Genomic DNA, 21,867 nt, shown 5'->3' with positions numbered 1-21,867 from the left:
AGAGTTGTCTACACAAAGATAATGGTGGCTGGGGCCAGGATGTTGGCTGTACAGACTGAGAGATGTGATTACATTTAAGCTATATTTAGGGGGTAGAACTGACTGCATTTGCTGACGTATTATTGGATGTGGAGGGGGAGCAAGAGGACATAATTATGGATGAATTACATAATCATTTATGTAGGTTTCAGGCTTGGGCTATTAGGTAGCTGAGAGGAAGATTAAGGGACAGGTGGGAGGCAGGGAAGGAAATAACTTGGTTTTGGACAATATAAGCCTGTGATGCCTGAGAGACACGCAAGTGGCGGTGACATGTAGGCAGTTGGATATATAAATACTGAGCTCAGAGGAATGTAGTACTTTCTCCTGCCTGAAAAGCTTTTACAGCAATGGTAAGTCTTACCATCCATGGCTTCTTACAGTGACAATAATCATACCTAATACTTACGGGCTCTGAACTTGTGCTGGGTGTTGCAATAAACCCTCTGCGTACATTACCTCATTTAATTCTCGAAACAACTATTTTTGCAATGTGTCATTTCTCTTTCCATTTCACAGACAAGGAAACTGAATGTTAGAAGGTGAGATAAATTGCCTTAAGTCACCAGCCCAGCCAATGGGACATGTAGGATTTGATACCAAGCCTGTTTAAGCCCCGAGCCTGTGCTTGGAACCACAGTGACCTCCTGTCTCCCAGGAGACAGAAGTCTTGGATATATTCCCTACTCTGCTTCTAAATTATCATGTGACCTTGAACCTCAGTTTGCTCACCTGGGAAATGCTGAGAGGTAATCTGCGAGGCGCCCTTCAGTTCACTAGACTACACGCTGACCTCTTTTGTAAATCCCATCTTTAATGTGAGTTTTCTGTAGGTGCCTTTCAGAGATGCTACCCAAGCTAACAATTCATTTCAATGTGAATGAAAAGGGCAAATCTCTTTAAGCAAAGACCCAGCCACCAGCTTTCTTAATTTGAATTCCAGCGGAGTAAGAGGAACGCTCCTTAGAACAAATATCGTTTCTGAGTGAAAGAATGTTCAGCATCTCAGATTCATTTTTATCATCTGGATGATAACCTTAAGGGGCCCACAAATCCGAATGCGGCGGAATGCTGGGGCCAGACATGTCTTCCTCTAATGTCTGTGCCAGCTATGCCATCTCAGTAACACATGGGTCACCTGTCACCTGTCAGATGGCCCCCGCTGTGCTGGGGGTGACCGAGTTTATTCTTTCTTCCAGTGATTTCTGGTTGCCTTGCATTTTTGAAAGGCTCTTCCTGACTTAATGTTGGTCCAAAGAGTCATCTTTTGGGTCATTGTCACCGTTTTTTGAGGGGGCATCTGGTATGGACAATTTGAATTTGATTGAGACATGCTAATGGGCCATTCACATGTGTACGATTTGTTTCTGATTAGATTAAGCTTCTGCGAGAGGAAAGAAACAGCCAATGATTAAAGACATAAAAAAGGAAGTCTTTTAAAGGAGGAAGTGGTTCATCTTCATATAGCAAAGTATAAATTAAAGACAGTCCAGGGGGTCCGCTCTGAGTAGCAGCTGGACAGAGCTAGAGTTTCTGAGCACATCCACAAGGGGAGGGCACTCACAGCTGTTCAAAGGGACTTCACTCACCAGAGAGGGCTCTGTATGTACACTTCTGAGGAAATGGATGGGCCAACTTATCTGACAAAAATGACTCTCAGACTAAGGGTGGGAAGGGTTTTATTAGGATTTCAGAAAATTGCTCCCCGAGTCCCTGTGACATTCAAGCTCATTATCATTACCTGGCAGCACCAGTGATGGCAAAGGAGCCAGAGATCTCAGTTAAAAACAAAGATGCGATTAGAGTAGACAGCACACATGTCAGTGGAACCCTGATTTGGAACTTGACCAATACTTCTGCCTCTGAACTTGAGGCTTCTATCATGCTGACTATAGAAATGCCTGTACTGGGACTCGCCAGCTTTCCTGGCCTCATGCAATGGGGGGCTGTGAAGGTCAGCCCTGCCTAGACTGTGTCACCTGACCAGGGCTGGAAGTGTCCTCACTGGCTCATTCTGGGATGAGCTCCACTGCCATCTGTGGCTCTCTGAGGCATCCTGAGCCATTCGTGATCTCCAAGTCCTGGCCTTTTCCTCTCCCACTCTGCTGACTTTTCCCTTGGTTTTCTGACCTCTGCTCTGGTTCTGAACTTGAACCAGACTCTAACCTGCAGCCTCTTTCCAAAGGGTCCTAACAACCTTTCTACCCCTGTCAACTCCCTTTCTCACCCCTTGCAACTTAATCTCTCTGTATGTTCAGCCTCTAGTGGGGTCCTTCTCTGAAAGGACTCGGGAAGCTGAGGGACAATCTCTCCCCATGCCTGGAACCTTCTGCTCCAAAGTCTCACCCAAGAAACTAAACCTCTGGTTACCAGTGCTGCAGGGCCCAAGCCCAAGCTTCTCTGGTCACCTTGCCTCTTTACACACTGTCAGACTGTTAATCCGGGAAATGATTACAGGCAATAACAGCAGCCCCAAAACTCAGAGACTTATGGACAAGTTTATTCCCTGTTTCCTTCACAGCCCCCTGAAGGGTGTGAGGCTCTCCTGGGCAGCTGTTCTCCAAGTGGTAATTGAGGGACTCAGGTTGCTTCTCTTGTGGATTCCTCATCTTTGAACTTCAAGGTGACCCTGGCTTTAAACATCCAGCAGACTGGGAGGAAAAGTGTAGAAGTACTCACAGGCTTCCCACAATGGATCCTTACCCACCTTGGCCAGGAAGTGACAGCTGTCATTTCCTCTCTGATCCCGTTGGTCTGAGCTTTCACATGGTCCCTCCTGACTGCAAGGGAGTCTGGGAAATATAGAGGCGCACACAGGTGTTACTGAGCAGCAGGGGTCTGCCATGCCATCGGAGACCGCCCAACTCCTGTCTCTGCCCCCCAAGCCCAGATGTCCCCAGGCCTGACTCCTTCCCTTTTGTCCTTTTTGTCTTGAGTCCAACCTAGCCTGAGTTTGGACAATATTAATAAGGCCTTTTGGCTAATTTGAGATTTGAGGTAACCATGAATAAACTCTCCTTGGTTGGAACCATTAGAAGATGGCTTGTAATGTCAGTGACCACATGTTAGCCAGACTATCCTCATGAAACTCCCATGAGAAAATGGTCCCATGGCCCCAGTCTTTATAGTCAGAGCCTTAGGGTCCGAAGAAAAGCTGGGTTGCCTATATGTGATGGGGTAGTGTGCTGAGTTTGGGGCCATTGCTGCCCTTGGATTTCCTGTAGGTAAGCAGCTATTTCAGCTAATCTCAAGTCCCTGCAAAACAGCTTTTTAACTTTTTCTTCATGAAGAGCTTCCAGACATTCCAGCCCAGCTGGTCCCTCCTTAGAATTCTGCCAGATGACCCCTCCTGCTGTTTTCTGATAGTTATGAAGAATCCCTTTCACACAGGGAAACTGCCTTAAGTGCTTCTTAGAGCAGATTCAAAATCAGACTTTTTCAGGGACACCTCCCAAGAAAAAGCATCTTTTTTTTTTTCAAGCAGCAATTCTGTCCAGGGACTCTTTGGCAGTGTTTATTGTAAGAGGCGGGCTTGGGAAACTAGATCCCCAGGGAGTGTTTTTCTGTGGGGTCTGATAGAAGAATAAGCATTGTCAGACTTTTAAAATGTTTCTTTATACTTCAAAATAACAAAATATCTCCCCTCGGAAACCTGGGAGAACACCAAGTAAAGTACACTGGGGATAACTCAGAAGCAAGGCCCAACGTTCGACCCTTCATTCATACAGTAAGAATTTATCAAGCACCTATTATGGGCCAGGTCCTCCTTAGGCACTGGAGATTCCTTAACGGGACCGAGCTGGCCAAGGGTCTCCTCTCACCGTCTGACACTGCGGGCCCATAAACAGGAAAAACAGCTCCGTCTCACTGGTAATCAGGGAGTTGCAAATGAAAACTACAGTGCGAGTGAATTTCATACCCATCAGAGGGGCAAAAATTAAAACGCTGGACAAGGCCAAATGTTGGCAAGATTGTGAAGCAACATGAGCGCTCATCCATGCTGGTGGGTGTGGACCTTGGGAACTCACTTTGGAAGAGTTTCACTTTTCCTGGGCAAGTTGACTGTGTGTATAACCTTTGCCTCAGAAATTCCACTGCAGTGTAAACACACTGAGAGGCGCCCGCTCTTGGGCAGCAAGCGACTCTGTAAAACTGTTCCAAGGAGCACTCACTATTCATAACACTGGAAACACCCAGACTGTCGACCAACAGGAGAATCACTACATAAACTGCTGTATGTTTATACAATGGAACACGATGGTGATGAAAATAAATGAAGCAAGAAGCAAGTTGCAGAATGCAGGCAATATGCTTCCATTTATATCGCATTCAAAACCAGGTAGCATTCAAAACTAAACAGGTAGTTTAAGTTGATAGCAAGGAAATTATTAACAAAATTCAGGACAGTGGATTATCTGGGGGGTAAGGAGGAACACGCAGAAATTTCTAAGTTCTTGCCAATGTACGGTTTCTTGAGTAGGTGATAAGGAAACAGTTGTCCCTTGTATTATACATCTTGAAACTGTACATATGCATTTTACACACATGCACAGCTGTCACGAGTCCTATACAAGTGGGAGCACAGGTGCTGTGGCGACGCGTAGCAGAAGCATTTAATCCAGTTTAGGGCAGCCAGGGAAAGTAGGTAGGAATTAGCCAGGCACGTAAATGTAGGTGATGGGGGAGGAGGGGAGGAAAATTCCAGTCAAGGGAATGACATGGCATGTGGGGCAGAAAACCAAGAATATCGTCTGCCCTGGGAACTAAGAGAAGTTGGGGTAACTGGGCAGTGGAGGGTGGAGATGAAGCTGCAGTGAATAGGAAGGGCCAGCGCTCAGAGGTCTTGCAAACCATGGTAAGGAGTGTGATCTTTCTCTGGAGACTAAAGGTTGCAAGTGTGCAAGAGAGATGCGTTTTGGAAGGAGGTTGACTCTGTGATTTACGTTGTCCCCATTCCCAGCTCCCTCTACCTCCCACCCTGTCCCCTGGCTTGCTAATGGCCCCTGGCTGTTGTCTTAGCCGTGCCCACATTTGACCTCTCTTCCCCTCCCTTTCCCACGCACAACCAGGACTAGGGTGAGATGCGTGAGGTGCCCGGGAGACAGAACTGAAGGATGCTCGGAGAATGAGTGTCCTGCCCAGCCCTGGTCCGTGTCTCTGTTTGCCTGCATGTCTGACCCTACAGCCACTCTGCGAATGGCTTCCTGGTCTGTTGGCTGTTCTCAGGCCTCAGCCTCAGCCTCCAGCCTCGTCTTCCTCCCTCCCGCCTGCCTGGTTTGACTTTCTATTCTTGTCCAAGCATTTCACAGCCAAATTAGGTGAGACAGCTACATATAAAAAGATAATTAACAACATGAGCCAAGAAATAAGGTCCACATGAGTGGTACACATCCTGTGTTTCAGGAGCTTGGAGGAACTGGGCCAGGCTGGCTTGGGATGGATAGAGAGCAGAAAGGAGGCTTTCCCACTGGGCCAAGGGAACAGTGGGAACGTTTTGCCAAGAGCAACGAGCTCATTAAAAGTCATAAGGATATAAAAGCTAGAAAGGATTTGAGATCTTAAGCTGTGGACAGTGGCTATGAAGTAAAGACTGAGGTACCACCACCCCCAATCCCTTACCCGCAATAAACATTACTAATAAATGATGGCATGTTTTTTCACTGAGCCTGGAGAGAGCCTCAGAATCCTTCTCAACACAGTGCTTCGGAAGGACATTGACAAGTGAATGATTTAACACAGGAGTGTGATTAGTTCTTCCTGCCATAGACTGTAGAGGGACCACAAGTCTGAGTACGAGACATGGTCACAGTGCATCCCGTTGCCTTGCCTCCAGTGTCGCCCTGTTTTATAACTCCCAATTTACAACTCTGCCAGTTGCGTCTCAAGTACTGGGCATCGTTTGAGTTACTGGCAAGAAAACTTATAATCACAGAATGAAAGAAGTAGAAGTGATGGATCTATACATCATGGAGTCCAGCTCCCCTATTTGGCAACTGGGAGACTTTGAGGCTTGGGAGAGAAAGCAGCTTATTTATGTAAGTGGCCAAGAGAGGACGTAAATCCACTCTTCTGACCCTGACCTTGTGCGAGCGGCTCCCCGTCCTGGGAGGGAAAGGAACCCGACCCTCAGTAAGAACCCACTTATGCGCCCGTCTTTGCTACTGGGAGCTTTTCATACAGTATCTCTTTTAAACCTCCCAAGCTGTCATTGTTCCCAATAAAAAGGCAACTGACATCCAAAGACAGGTCCAAATCAAAGGCTGATGTGCATTAGAGGCAAGATTTAAACCCTCTCCACCAGCCCCCAAGACCTGCATGATTTCTTGTAGCTTCCAAGTGGATGCTTCAAGCCTTTTCAGAAACAATCACAGGATTAGGGCTCTCTGGGAAGCGCTGGTGGCAAGTGGGACTTTACTTTGCCTGGGTAACTTGTTTACAGTCTGCTTCAGGTTTTCGGTCACATCTGGGGGCAGGCCCAGCAGCTACTCTGTGGGCGGATGCTCAGCTGATGACTTCCCAGGTTTTACAGCATTAATTTAAGCTCTGCAGCCAAAGTAATTCTTTTCGGTTGCAGCAGTACACACTTAAATGTCAGAACTTCGCTGAAAAACAGCTTGAGTTTGAAGGAAATCATTGTGTTCAGTAAAATCTGGGCACATTTTATGTTTATGGCCTTTATTAGGGGATCTCACTGAGCGAGTTAAACCTCCTCTCTACATAGTTAAAGCCCAGGACTCTTCGGATGGCTGGAATCACTCATTCAGATAACGATTATGGAATATATATAGCTGTCCAACGCTGGTGTATACAATGCGATCCTTTTCTTCCTGATGCTTACAGTCTAGCAGAAGACAGACATTGAAAGAATGAATACATAAACAGAAGTATTGTGAATACATGTTATTAAGCAAAAGATGGGGCACTAAAAGTATTCAGAGGGGATCTAATTTAGACGGAGTGGTCAAGGAAGGTAATATTTGAGCTGGGTAACAAGTGGGGGGAAATTATTCCAGAAAGATGAAACAGCAGGTGCAAAGGCACAGAGACAGGGAGAAACTTGGTGTGGTCAGGAAACATGTTGACCAGCGCCCATCCAGAAGCCACAAGGTGCAACCCAGGTCTGACATGCCATCTGGGGTCCTCGGTGCCTGTAAGACTAATGGGTGCCTCAGTTGTCATAACAAGCTTGGCTCCCACGCACTCTATGTGACAATGAAGCTCTGCCCCTTGGTAGTTGTTTCCTGTGCCCTGTGACCTCACCCATCTTCTTGATTACTGACTCTTGGTCCTCATTTCTCAGCCACCCCTTTGGTACCCACTTCCCTGCCCTCTCTCCTCTTGGCATTCCCACCTGCTAGAACTCCCGATGCCAAGCCATCGTTCTGTCGTACACCTTTGCCCTCCATCCGTGACCTTGCTTCTCTGGCACAGTCCCTGTTGTCTGTAGCCCCCATCTGCTTTGGGTCTTCCAACCTCATGTCAGCTACGACTCGTGTCCCAGGCCCGGCACCCTTTCTCTCACTTCCTGTCCCCTGCCTCTCCCAAGCCTCTGTGGAAGTTTCCTGACGTCATCCTCCAGGAAGTCCAAATGCCAGTGATTTCCTTTCCTATCCTTTGTCTGTTATCCATGAGAGGGTCTCTGAGGTCAGCAGTCTTTTGAGACTTCTGAGAATCTTGTGAAGCCACTGGTCAGCAGAGCTGCTCATCACCCAGGGGGGGGGACAGCATAGCCTTTCTCTGGTTTATTTCGGTATCATTGGGCAGGGTCCAGAAGTGGCAGGGTAAACATACTGAAAGCTGCCAGGAACCCAAAGGCTGTATCCAAGGCAGATGCCATGACCCTCTCCATAGATGATTCCTTTTCACAGAAGAGAGGACAGTAGACGTGATCGCTAGGTATGGAGTCCTCTGCTCCCTGAAGGTGGATGTACGGGATTAGCCAAACAGTAGCAGTTGTAACGGTTACTATAAAGTAATAACAGTGGCACAGACTGAAGGCTGACAGTGTCCTGGCACTGTGACACGAGCTTCCCCAGCCCACAGACCAGTACAGGAACCAGGCACATGCGTTCCATAGACAAGAGGGTAAGTAGCCTAAAGTCGCCACTCTGCCAGCACATATTAGGGCCAGAATTGACGCTGATGTCCTGTCCCCACCCTCTTAACTGCCACCATACAGTGCGCACACTGAGGCATGCACAGGGTTAATAGATATCCGCACTCCATCCACCGTCCCCTAGGTGACGTTAGGCTGGAGAGAAGTAACCTTCCAAAGGTGACAGCAGCAGGTGGCGAAGGTGAAACGTTGGAATCCAGTTCCTGCTGATTCCAAAGCTGTGCTTTAAAACACTATGCGCTACTCCCACCGGGCAGCCGCCCACCCTCCGCTGGAAACCCGTGATCTGTCCTGGGCACCATTGAGCACATATCTACAGTAGAATCTGGTGAAGAGCTAGAGAACATTTTGAAGAGGGAAGGAGATAATTAAACACCAAGTACAAGTGCTATGATGGGGAAAGAAGGGGCAGGGACCCCAGAGCACAAAAGGTTAACCTGGTTGAAGGGGGTACCGTGATGTGCCACTGAACTGACACCCCGAGGATGAGTCCGGGAAGCGAGGCAGAGGTGGGGCATGTCATTGCATGTGTAGAAGTCCGGAGGTGAGAGAAAAACCTGGCACGCTGAAAGGAGTGCAAGTACTTCAGCACGGCTGCAGCGCAAAGTGCGTGGGGAAGCCAGCAGGAGGCTGCACGGGTGGGCAGGGGCCAGGCCCTGAGGAGCCTCGGGCTGAGCTGGCGAGGGCATGGTGCAGGAGGCACACGATGCAGCCTCCGCCTTCACAGTACTCCCCTGACGGCTGCGTGGAGGAGCCCAGAGGAGGAAGGCAGAGGGGATCATTTGTGTCCAGGCTGTTGCAGAGTTTGGATGAGACGTGACTTGGTGTACACGAGGGCAATGGCAGCAGGGTGAGTAAGGGGAGAGGATGTGAGAGCTCCGTGTGAATCCACTCCACTCCTTCTGCTGTGTGGCTAAGGGCCTGATGGGAGGAGCGGCCGCCCCCCTTCTGGTTACAACTAGCAGAATCATCCATTCTAAGGTGAAATGGGGAACTGACTGAGAAATAGGCCTCGTAATAAAAAGAGCTTTGTTATGAATCACGTTCTGTGTTGTGTTGCTGAAATATGTCAAGTAATAGCCTCCAGTTCCAGGTACAAAAAATATAATCACCCTGACTCTTTGTGTTGTCAAGAACATATTCATAGACTTCCATTGAAAATCTGAGCAAAGTGAATTGGAAAGCAGCATGATTCCCAGAATGTGTAGGTCAGAGAAGTGAAGTTGCACAGTCTGGGCCCTTCTGGGGCTCCCACTCCTGACCATCAGGACCGTCCCAGGTGTGGGAAGGAGTTTCAAAGTGGGGTCACCCTGAGGGAGCATGGCGTGGGTGTCAGACAGATCCTTTTGTCTTCAGAACCAGCTAAAGGGACAGCCTTTAGTCTCAGCGTCTTCATTTGGAATTAGAGACAGTAATAACCAACTCACAGGGTATTCTGAAGAGTCTGCTGTATAATTTGTATAATAATAGCTGAGACTGATCGAGTGCCTACTATGTGCCAGACATTTTTCTAAGCACTTTGCATATAATAACTTTAATCTGCTCATCAATTTCATAAGATAGGTACTTTTATCCCTGTTAGAGAGGAGAAATCTGAGGCACAGTGAGATCAAGTGACTTATTCACGGTCACATAGCTAGTAAGAGACAGCCAGGATTTGAACCCAGGTAGTCTGATCCCAACCCTTTGCTATAACTGCCATGCTATATTGCCTTCCCACAAGCACAGTCCAGGGCCTGGCACATAGTGGATGCTCAGTGGGGATACGTATTTCCTTCCTGTTGGCCCAAAATAATATGCTAAGTGCAAGACAAGCTTAGAAAGTGGTACATCAGTAAATTGCCTTCCAACTCTTAACAGCCTGTAGGAACCAACTGGTGTGAAACAGACTAGTGGAAGAGAAGGCATTCTCTTCCTACCTAACGTGGGAAAATTAAGCTAAATCCCAAACTGACCCTATCTTGGATGAAGACTTATGGTTATTGATGAGTACATGTTATAAGTTTGAACATTATCTGCCAAATTGTCCAGCTGACAACACCTGACCAATGACCACTGCTGTCTCTCAAAAGCCTCATTCATCAGCTCTGACCAGGTATCTCACATTCATCCCACATTTATTAATATCAACCATTTATTGATTGATTAAGCATCAATCTTTTGTTTATTGACTCAACAAGTACTTGCAAAGTACCTATGTGTACCAGGCCTTGTTATAGGTGCTGGAGATGAGAAATGAATGAGATATGGCTTCTGCCCTCTAGGAACACAGAGTGAGGGAGGCAGGGAGGCTGACCTATCAGCAGGTAAGTTGTGATACCAAGAGCCTTGAGGGCCAGAGGAGGAAGCAATTGGCTCTGCCCCACGACTGAGCAAAGACCCCACAACAGAGGGCTCATGTGGCCCAGGTCTCGAGAGATTCTGTTTTTCTCAGTTGGAGAAGGCGTGGAGAGAGCGTTCTAAAATTACAAACAGAACAGGCAAAAGCCCCAGGGCACAAAAGGATGTACGTGTTCCAGAACACGGAAAGTTCAAAGTGGCTGGAATGAGTGTGGCAAGAGCTCCAAAATACTGTCCCTCAATGCTCAGAATCCAAGGTCATTTAAATTTTTTTCAAAATCAAATTGCATCTAGTTTAAGCTCCCACTCACCAAGGTCATTGAGAAGTTTAATATCGCCTTTCTTTGCTGCTCTCCTTCCTTTGGGTCCCAGCAGAACTCAGGGCCCAGGTAAGATGGAGTAGGAGAAGGTACCTGCTCTCTCCCCAGGGTGATCACTAATTCTTGTCCAGGCCCATGTGTTCCAGGTACAGACGACATCTCTGCTGGCAGTCCCTGCTGGTCATCTCCGTGTCATGCACTGCTGCAGAGCTTATTATCAAAGGTTTTGTTAACTTCTCATTTGGGGCAAAAAGAACCCAAGTCTTTGGTCACAAAATGTCTAGTCTCTTCTTTGGGGGAGTGAAAGGGATGGAGAGAGAAGGTGCATTAATTATTTGCTGGCAAATCCACAGCAACAAGAAACAAGACACGAATTAATGACTCAATAACCTCCTTCAGGAGCAGTAGAGAGAAGTTCTGGAGAGAGTAGGTGAAGAGAGCTGGATCCGTCTGGGCTCCTGTTGGGTCTGGGCACTGATGGGTGGCTCTGTGTGCTTTGTAGGTGTGGCAGTGCGGTGGGAGCGTGGAGGTCCTGCCCTGCTCCCGGATTGCCCACATTGAGCGGGCCCACAAGCCCTACACTGAAGACCTCACCGCCCACGTCCGCAGGAATGCCCTCAGGGTGGCCGAAGTCTGGATGGATGAATTTAAAAGCCATGTCTACATGGCGTGGAACATACCCCAAGAGGTAGGGTGCCCCTGTGGGGATGGGTTTCTTGGAGTTTTGTGGGAAAAAAACAAACAACAACAAAAAGAAAAGATGGGACTAAATCCTCCTTCCCATGGATCAACCAGAGTCTTATTTACCGTGCTAGAGTGGACTCTCAACCCCAACATATACTACATGTTGAAGACAGGAGGCTGACTCTGAGGGGTTTAGCCATGGCTCGTCCTCACCCCCATCCCTGGCCACCACGAGGACTTCTTCTTTCCCGACCTTAGTGTCCTCCTTTGAAACGAGAAAGTTTTTTGTTTTTTTAATTTATTGGGGTGACAATTGTTAGTAAAATTACATAAATTTCAGGTGTACAATTCTGTATTACATCATCTATAAATCCCATTGTGTGTTCACCACCCAGAGTCAGTTCTCCTTCCATCACCATATATTTGATCCCCCTAACCCTCATCTCCCACCCCCCACCCCCCTTACCCTCTGGTAACCACTAAACTATTGTCTGTGTCTATGAGTTTCTGTTTCGAAATGAGAAAGTTTGACCAGGTAGCTCCAAGCTTACTTCATGCTCCCAGGTCCTCAGCTTCTCTGACATTAGGTGTTTCATGGTCCTAGCTTACAGATATACCCGTGATTACCAAAATTCACAAGACGCACTGTAATCTTCCTGTAGATTGGGTTCAAGCTTCTCCATCGAACCTTCGATCAGAGAAATAAGGAATGCCCCCATGCCTTTGGGATTTCTTGAGCTACATGGATGGGGGTGGAATATACTTCCACAGGGATCCTCAGGAGGAGAAGGGAACTATTCTGTACATTTTTCAGCTGCTTCTAACCTTCCCACAACCTGTCATTACCTGCTACTGTCCTCTATTCCTCTACACCTACACTTAAGTACAAGAGAGCAAGCAATGTCTCTCTCGTAGATTTATTCAGACTTGCCATGGAAATGATAGTAGATTTATTGAGCCTTGCATATGGAAATGACCTTCAGCCGCTGAATTGGAAGAACCCAACAGCTGCCAGCCACAGGATCCCAACCTGCTTCCAGCCGGGAGACCCTTGCGTGTGTTGCCGTCTATGTGAGACAGACCTATTGACTGCATGACATCCTTCTTTCCTCCTACAGCCATGGCTTCCCCTTGGGAGTCCTTTAGACCACCTCAGCCCTCTCTTCCTAACAGGGAAATGATTGACCTTTGCTTAAAGTTTCCATATGAAGGCCCTTTTCCCTGATCTCTCCCCCAAGCTGTTTCTCCGGGGGAGTGACTGAGAAAGTAGGCTGGGCTATGGGCAGGAGCTTGTAGGCACACCACCACCACCACCACCACCACCATGGGAGAGGGGCTTGGGTTGGGTTGCGTACTCCCACCACCAGTGAGCTTTCAGCAGTTGGGAAGAAGAATGAGACGCCAATGAGTACCATTTGGAGTGTGCTCAAGCCTAATAAACCAGCCCCAGGATTGCATCCCTGACAGTGGGAATGTTTCTAGGGAAACGGCAGTGACTTACAGACCCATCTGTGGCTGTGGGCGTTGGATCACAGTACTCTGGGCAGGATGCTGAGCCCCACTATGAGTGTCCGCTGATTGAAAAATGTTAACAACACTTGGGAACTCCCAGGAGCTCACTAGTGAAGCATTGTAGATACCCAGGCTCTGCTAAAGGACTGGAGTCCTGCTCATATTCATGCCCCCCTCAGTCTGTACCCCAAAGCTGCAAACCTTGTAGTCCCTCCCCCAATTGCAGCCACCAGATGTTGAAAATCCAGTGAGAATTTAGTGGGTTAAAAACAACTGAAAAATGATGAAGCTCAGTGTGACTCCTCAGGGGGATAGTTCAAACCAAGTGAAGCGGGGGGGAGGCTGTGGTGGTAAACAAGAAAGGCAGGTGAAAGGTGGGGTGTCCAGGAGAGAGCCTTAGGTGGAGAAGGACGAGGTCAGTGTGTTCCCTCAAAATCTGTTTCTTGACTCCCTCTGTTCCCTTCGATGTCCAGACTCTCTCTTCTCCTTCTTACTAGACTTCTGGAAAGAGTCACATCCCATTTGCTTCTCAAGGCAAATCCCAATACTCCATCGAAGCTGTCTTGACAAAGTCCTCATGTCCACAAACTGCCTAAGTCAGTGGGCATTTTAAAGTCTTTAACCTACAGGACCCCCCTTTTCCTTATAACTCTGCACTCCCTTGGCTCTATGATTCCACACCCTGAATGTCCTCATCTCTCTCTAATTGCTCCTAACTCCTTTCGGCCTCCTCTTACTTCCACGGCATGCTTAAGTGTTTCCCAGGGATCCGTCCTTGGCCCGTTGCTCTCCTTATGCACATCTCCCTGGGTAGTCCCGTCTACCCTTGGGTTCTACAACCACCTCTCTGTTGACAGCTTCCTGATTAATAGCTCCAGCCCCAACTTCTGCCTTTAGTTTCAGACGTACAGCGAACAGTTTCTCCTGGGCGTTCCCACAGGCACTTCAGACTGAATCTGACCAAAACTGAGGACATCCCCCTCGCCGAAATCTGCTCCTGTTCCTATTCTCCATCTCAGTTCATGGTACCACCATCTCCCCACACCTTTGAGCTGGAAACTGAGCATCTTGTTTTAATCCTCCTGTCTCGCAGGCCCATCCCCTGTCCGTCAGCAAGGCCTCCTCCATTCCTTCCTCTTCTCCTGTCTGAGCTCAGGCCTGTTCCCTTCCTCTGCACATCTCCACCTGGTTTCCCTGGCTCCTGTCTTATCCCCCTCAGAGCTATTCTCCACACTATCCAAAGGGATCTTCAAAAAAACTCAACTGCCATGTCATTGCTCTTCTTACAATCTTGAAATGACTCTCCACTGTGCACAAGATGAGGCATAAAGCCCACTGTTTGATGCGGATCTAAGCTTTCTCCTCTGCCCACCTCTGCATCCCCACCTTCCACCAGCCCTGTTTTGGAGTGTCCGCAGCCTGCCTGGACTGTGGGAACTGCCCATAGCTCGCTGTCCATTCCATGCTGTTTCTCGCCCGTGTGTTTGCTGATGTTGTCCTGTCTGCTTGAAATTCCCTACCCAAAGCCTCTTCGCTAGCCTCCACCCTTACCAATTCTCCTCCATCCGTTTAGACTCAGCTCCAATAAGCTCTCCTCTGGGAAGCCTGCCCCCGCTAGGGAGAATGCCTGTTTTTGCATGCGTGTCTCTGTCATTGCATCACCACCCTGTAAAAGAATGTTTTGTTGTCTGAAAGTCTCTCTCATTACACCAGTGGCTCTCAAATTTGTCTGGACTTGAAAATCACTTGGGCTCCAGCCCCAGAGATTATGACTTAATTTGTTTGAAAGGGGACCAATGATCCTTTTTATGAAAAACTCCTTAGGGATTCCGGTGTCTACCAAGGGCTGAGAACCACTGCACTGGACCATGGGCTCCCTGAGGACAAGTTGTGTTATTCATATTTGTGGCATCATGTTTAGCACGAGGCGGGGCGGGGGGCCACATGCTCAGAGCTCAGTAAAACCTCGCAATGGGTATTAACCAGTGAATCTGCTGGCTGTGTGTACAATCCTTTTCTCCCTTGGTCAGTGGCTCCTCAGAGCAGATCTGCCGACCAACTGCACCAGAATCACTTGGAGAGCTTTTTAAAAATATTGATTCTGGGTCCCATCCTCAGAGATTCTGATGAGTAGATGTAGTGGTGCCAGAATCTGTAAATAGCTCTCCAGGTGCTGGTTTGGGGTGGCCAGGCTTGGGTAACACTCATTTAGGTTCTCCTGCTCATCTTTCCAAACTCACCTTAACCATCACCTACTCCAGGAAGCCTTTCTTGACTGCTCACTTCCCCTCCCCCACCATCACGGCCTCTCCACACCTTGAGATGGATGAAGGGCCCCTCCTCTGCTGTCCTTTAGCACTCTCTCTTCCCTCCATGCTTCACACTATGTGTGCAGAGACTCTGTGTACTTGCCTGGATCTTCTAGACTCTCCTTTGAGGCAGACTCTGACTTCCTCCTATTTGCATGCACAGTGCTTAGGATAGCACCTGACACACACTAGGTACTCAGTAAGGATGAACTGAGAAAGAAAGAAGGGAGGAAGTGTGGATTCTGTGCGCCTTCCATGTTTTTCTCAGGAGTTTTCCCCGCTGCCCTTGATATGGTGGCACCCCAATACTGTACCTTCTGCTCCACCACAGGCACATCTATTTTCTATTTACTTAACCTTTGGCTACAGCATCCCAGCTGCAAATGTCAAGCTGGAACCCTCTAACCCTGCCTAGTGGTGCCTAGAGAGTTAAATGAATATATATACTTTTATTAGTACTCGGCCAAAGGAAAGCACTAGGTAAGTGTTAATTAACTCTTGATGTTATTGTTTACACCCGCTGCATTCATGCCCAGCTTTAAAATGCGCTTGCTGGGCAGTCGTCGTCCCTTGTTGGGCAGTCATTGTTCCTTGCTGCCTTCTATGCTGACCCTCCTAGGGCGGTGCACTGAACAGAGCTGTCTCTCCTGTCTCTTACCACGTTCAGTCCCAAGCTTTTGGAAAGCCAGAGGACTTCCAGCTTTTGCATCCTTTTTAAATGAAAATCAGTTTGTTTATCAACAAGCAGAAAGCCAGTCTGCAGCAAAGCATTGATGTTTTCTCACAGGAACTCTAGACCCTGTTTCCTCTTGCCCGAAGATAGGCTGAGTGCCAGGGATGCCACACCGCGGTGCTGAGGAGATGGCCCGTCTTTAGGTTTGGCTACAAGGAATTGTTTGTGTGGCTGCACACACGGGCAGGAATACCACACAGCTTTTTGTGTGGCTAAATATGTTAGTTTCCTAGAACTGCTGAAACAAGTTAACCATAAACTGGGTGGTTTAAAACAACCGAAATTTATTCTCTCACAGTTCTGGAGACCAGAAGCCCAAAATCAAGGTGTCGGCAGGGTCATGTTCCTTGCAACAGCTCTAGGGGAGGGTTCTTCCTTGTCTCTTCCAGCTTCTGGGCACTCCTGATGTGTCATGGCTTATAGATGCATCACTCTAATCTCTGCTTCTGTCTCTGTGTCTCCCTGTGTCCAAACCTCCCTCTCCTTTCTCCGACAAAGATTTAGGCTCACCCTAAATCCAGAATTATTTCATTTCAAGATCTCTAGTTAATTATATCCACAAAGACTTTGTTTCCAAATAAGGTCACATTTAGAGGTTCAGGTAGACACAAATTTGGGCAAAGGGCACTATTCAACCCACTCCACTAAGTATTCAGCAAAGGGGGAAGATATGTGTATTGCTTTCTAATCATAAGGGCCAAGGTGACCTTCTCTGAGAAAGTTTGCTTATTTCTCAGTTTCTGCCTCCTGCTCCGAGAAAGAGTTTGGTGCAAGTTACAGAAAACACACAATACAGAAGTGCTGAAGCATTAAAATGGAAAGGCACAAGTCCCTGAATAAACAGGAAGAGGAAAGGATCATGACATCCAAAAATAAAAGCTGAACAAAACTCTGATTCTTGAGTCTCTTAGAAGTTAAAGTACAGATGGACCCCTGCTGGATTATACCTCTCCCACCTTTGATTAGGTCATCAGGAGAGAGACAAACTTTCCCTTGATCCTGAGTATAGAAAGCAAATTTTCCCATGGGAACTCAGAATTTTAGGAAAACACAGAGAGCTTCCTGAGACAAGAAGGTCCCAGTACTGGTTCCCAGTAAAAGCTGAAACATGGTGTTAATTTGTCCTCATATAAAAGCAATTATAACATGAGGAGGGAAGGCCTGGGTCCGGGCAAATAGCTTTGTGATCCAAGGATAAAGTGCAGTGAAGTGTAAAGGGTTAATACTTAACAGATCCTTGGGGGGGGTGTCGTTGTGGGGTGAGCAGGTTACATTTATTGCCAGTTGCTGTGTTCACCACTTTGTAAATATTTTCTCAAGTCAGGCTCATCAATACATTTCAGATGCAGTGCTCGGCTGGGGCACAGAGATAAGTCAGACTTGTTTTCTGGTCGTAAGGGAGCCAGGGTCCCATAGAGAAAGGCCAAGCAGCAGTTGCTGGGGCGGCTCTAGGAGGAAGCAGAGAGGAGACAGATCACGCATGAGGCCATCAAGTAGTACTCCAAAGATAGGTCCTCACTGAAATGCTCCCTAGGAGTCTAGAATTTAAAACTTTAGGCTATAGCAGGTTCAAATTTTTATATTACCTGAACTCTATTGGGCAAAAATAAATTTATTTCTTCCATATCTACATTTTGCTTTCACTCAAGCCCCCGTTGTCTGATACCAAAAACTTGTTCTGATTATGTCCAGGTACAGGCAGCAGCCGTCTTTTTTATCAGACATTTCAGACTTAAATGTCGATTTCACTATTTTCCCAAACCCAGTCCCTTGATCTCGGAGCTGATGCTAGAAGCTAGAACCAAGGGTTCACACAGCCAGCACATGACAGCAGTGGTAGAGGGAGCTGTACTGCCCCATCTGTCTGTGCCTCCGCTCTGGGCTGCTGTCTGATGAGCTACCACATGCCCTATCTGGTCCCTGGCTCCATGGGGTCCTCTTCTGAGATGTCACCAGGTCTCCATCTGATCTCCATGAGAGGGACCCCTGACCATTCTCTGCTGTGCCGTCAGCTCTTTCTCAGCTGAATCAGTGTGTCCTATTCCGCAGCTGGTGTGCAAGCCCAAGGACTCTCAGTTCTCTTCACTCTGCTCTGGGACCACAAGACACGTGGGGGCTTCTCTCTCCCTTTCTGTGAAGGACACGTTCCTGTGTCCATTACTACTCCTTGCCTGCTGCTCCTTCATGGCTTGGGGGCCACCTCTTTGATATACCTGGGAAGTAAGGGACACAAGTACTGTCTATGCGAAGACCCTCCAGTTTAAAGACAGAGTCTGCTTCTGCCACAGGGACTTGGTCTTAGGAGGCAGAAGGGCAGGCCCTTGCAAATGCACAGGATAAGGTGAAAAGCACCAACTCCAGACCCTGGTTGATTGGGTTCGACTCTCAGCTCCGTTTATTAGGTGTGGGACTTTGGGTAAGTCACCAGAGAGGTCACTGAACCTCTCTTTGTCTCAATTCCTCATCTGCAAGATGAGGGTTTATATAGAGTTACTTTACAGGTTTAAATGGGACAATATACATAAATATAAATAAATCTCAGTAAATAAATATAAATATGTCTTTCTTATAGAGAACAGAGCCTAGCATGTTGATATATAAGCCTTAGCTGCCGTGATCATTAGGAATAGTCTTAGAATTAGCATTATTCCATCTTCGACTCTTTTCCCTTCCATCTCCCCCAACAGCTCAGAATCTCTCAGCCTATCTCTTAAGGCAGGGAAAGCCTTACTCAGACTGTGTTCTAACCACGTCTTCCAGCTACAGGCGGACTACAGCTTTTTCTTAAATTTCATACTCTAAGGATTTGACATCTTTATTTTCAGTGGCCTTTGGTGTCAGTCCCCATCAATGCTGACCTCATGTTCCACGGTCTAAGTGGGGGTGGTTATGGGGTTAATGTACCTGTGGGGAAATGCGTAAGTTAAGTTCCCACGTCATCTCTTCACTAGACAGTCTCCAGGAACCCTGGTTGAGGAGGTGTGGGGAGAAGCTGTGCCCTGGTGATGGCTGCATCTCTGCGTTTGCTTCCCCATGCAGGACTCGGGAATTGACATCGGGGACATCTCTGCAAGGAAGGCTCTGCGGAAACAGCTGCAGTGCAAGACCTTCCGGTGGTACCTGGTTAGTGTGTACCCAGAGATGAGGATGTACTCAGACATCATCGCCTACGGGGTGGTAAGGAGCCAGCGCTCGGGGTTTCGCTCCATCACACGCAGAGAGCACGATCAGAGAGAATCGGGAAAGGGGGAAGGAGCCTCTCAGCCTGCCCCGTGGGCCCTGCAGTAGACCTGAGGCCAGTTTCTGGAGCTGTGTGCGAAGCAGCCTTTGCTTTCACAGCCCAAACCTCTCCACTCCCTTCAGAGAGGTGCTTAGGCTCTCCTTTATAGTCCTGAGCGATTCCGCTCCAGCCCCAAACCTGCATATTCCACTTAATAAAACAAAAACATGCAGTTAGGTTAAGATTGCAAGGCCACACAGCAAACACCACTGTTCCCCAAGCATGGGTGCCTGAGTTTCTGGCAACCAGCCTGCACACCACCCCACCCAAGGGGCTTCTGCCTACCACTCACACGCACAGCTTCCTGGAAAGGAGTGCTGTGAAATACAACCTTGAGTTTGCTGTATTTTGAGGGATCTTTTAGTACCACTTGTTGATTGGCTCAGAGCAGTGCCCCCTGATGGAGGCAACAGGATGGAGAGGCAGAGCATGGAGTTTACAGCCAGATGGACCTGGTTCCAGTCTTGACCAGGATGCTTCCCGGGCAGGTATCTGGACGTCTATGGCTCTCAGTTTCCTCATATGGTAAATGGGGTAAAATAACACTGTCTTCATGGGGAGAAGACAGTCTAAGATATATACATGTATTTTCTATCTAAGTTAAAATGCTTTGAACCTGATAAACTCTCCCATTCTTGCAGTATCCCTAGGACCATAACAGTATTTTAAATGATACCTGATTGATTTTTTTTTGATATCTCACCTGATTTTTGCTGACTGAACACATAAAATTTTTCTACTGACAGCTAAGCCCTCAAAACTATCTCCCTGAGACTACCTACCTCACCCCTGTGTTACAGACAGGGAAACAGAGAGGAAAAGGGACTTGCCCACGTTCACATAGGTAATCAGCGTGCGCTGAGTCTGAAACATCAGCTGCTGATATCACTTTAATTCAGCCCTTTTAGAGAGTGTTCCCTCAGACCGTGTCAGTATCCCAGGGTGAAAAGTTGAAGGAAAGCTGAGGCCTCTTCCTTTGATGACCTGTGGTCAGAACTGAGTTCAAGTCCTGTCTCCGCAGGAACATAATGAGCACAGTTTCTGCCTGGGAGGGGAAGAATCCTCGAGGAAGGATTGGCCTCAGTGTTTTCTGTGAGCCTTCCAACTCCAACATCCTAGGATTCTAAAGGAGACGGCTGAGATCCCAGGAACTCTCCCCACCCTTCCTCCGCAGGCCCCCTGTTGTCCTGGAGACCAGCCTGTAGAGGGGGTCATGTCCTTCCAGAAGAGTCCCACAGCATGGTTGACATGTCCTGAGAGAAATTCCCAGTGGCCTCTTGCCTCCCCACTTCTCAGGCTGGTACAATTTGGATGTCAAAATAACGCCTCAGCTGGTGCTACCCAGCTACTACGTGAGACTCCAAATCCTATCATCACCATGGAAACACGCTGGACTGTGAGGTGCCCATCAGCTCCATCCATCTCCCCCAAACCATTCGAGGACACAGCCGCTGCTGGTGCCCCCACACTCTGACCAGAGCAACTTGTGTGTGCTGCTTGGCCATTGTTGGACCCCGTCCGAAAAGAACAGTTAGGGTGACAGGGGCTGCAGAGAAACTGTTGACCCCAAATCTCTGTGAGCCAGGGCAGGCTTCTGGATTCATGTTCTCGCCAAACTGTCAGTTGTAGCCAAACAGTATCCACCAAACTCAAGCAGAGATGCAGGGAATGCAATAGCAGCGGAGGTGTGTGCATGCAGCCTTTGCAGTTCTGGGTCCTGGCCAAAGGCGTTCTGGTCTTCCAAGCAAAAGGGCCCCTCTTACAAATACTTACAGCAGGTTCCCCGTGGAGACCTCTCGCTGCCACACCCAGAAGCCTTTGGTTAGTCAAACAGTAAGTGATATACAGGCTTGGGATCTAGATACGTCTGAGTCCACAGCTGGGGCTGCTTTCACCCTGTTGTGCTGAAAAGCCATCTTTTTCTCCTCCCAGAGGGCTGAGCCGTGTTAGCCGTTTCTGGGGCTGGCAGAGGTCTCTGACCCCCTGCACGTACATCTACCAGCCACTGTTCAGGGCCCAGCCAGCCTCCCACCCCCTCCTGCCTCCTCCACAGGCTGGGCTCTGACACAAGCAGAGATGCGCTAGCTTGTCAAGGAGCATAATGAACCCTTAATGGGGGCAATAGGGTGAAGACAGGCGAAGCGAGATGCAGCTGTAAGAGCAAGAGGGTTTGCTGGGGCTGAAACACTTCCTGATGGTTATTTTTATCCTGGATAAAAAAAATGGAGAGAATGGATGTCTTCTCAGGGACAGAGTTCCTTTTTTCTTTTGCCTTTCCAACCCATGCCTACACTACCTTGCTCAGGTCAAGTAACCCCCAGGGCTGTTGATCAGGCCAGTGTCAAGTCTATCTATCTAAGCCAGTCCATTAATCCACTAATAGGTCCCATTAATGACTCCTACAGGCTGAAGGGCCTGTGGACCCCGTGGTGTGGGCATGGGTTTCCCCTAGATCACTGAGCTCCACGTCTGGGAGATGGAGTGGCTTTGGCTTAATTGCAGCTCTGGTGCTGACAGTAGATATGGAGTAGCAT

At 48.1% G+C, this 21,867-nt stretch overlaps 1 protein-coding gene across 1 annotated transcript in view; it reads left to right on the top strand.

Annotated features, from left to right (window-relative positions):
• The window catches only part of GALNT18 (polypeptide N-acetylgalactosaminyltransferase 18), a 310,766-nt gene that overhangs the window by 244,961 nt on the left and 43,938 nt on the right, over positions 1–21,867 (top strand). Inside the window, exons 7-8 of the mRNA XM_019729256.2 lie at positions 11,318–11,503; positions 19,093–19,230. Of these exons, the coding sequence (XP_019584815.2) occupies positions 11,318–11,503; positions 19,093–19,230 (324 nt within the window). The remainder of the gene's footprint in view (positions 1–11,317; positions 11,504–19,092; positions 19,231–21,867) is intronic.

The sequence above is a fragment of the Rhinolophus sinicus genome, linkage group LG06 (genome assembly GCF_036562045.2).
Source record: "Rhinolophus sinicus isolate RSC01 linkage group LG06, ASM3656204v1, whole genome shotgun sequence".
NCBI lineage: Eukaryota > Metazoa > Chordata > Mammalia > Chiroptera > Rhinolophidae > Rhinolophus > Rhinolophus sinicus.
Note: the sequence above shows the minus strand (reverse complement) of the source record. Positions and strands in the feature narration are given on the sequence as shown.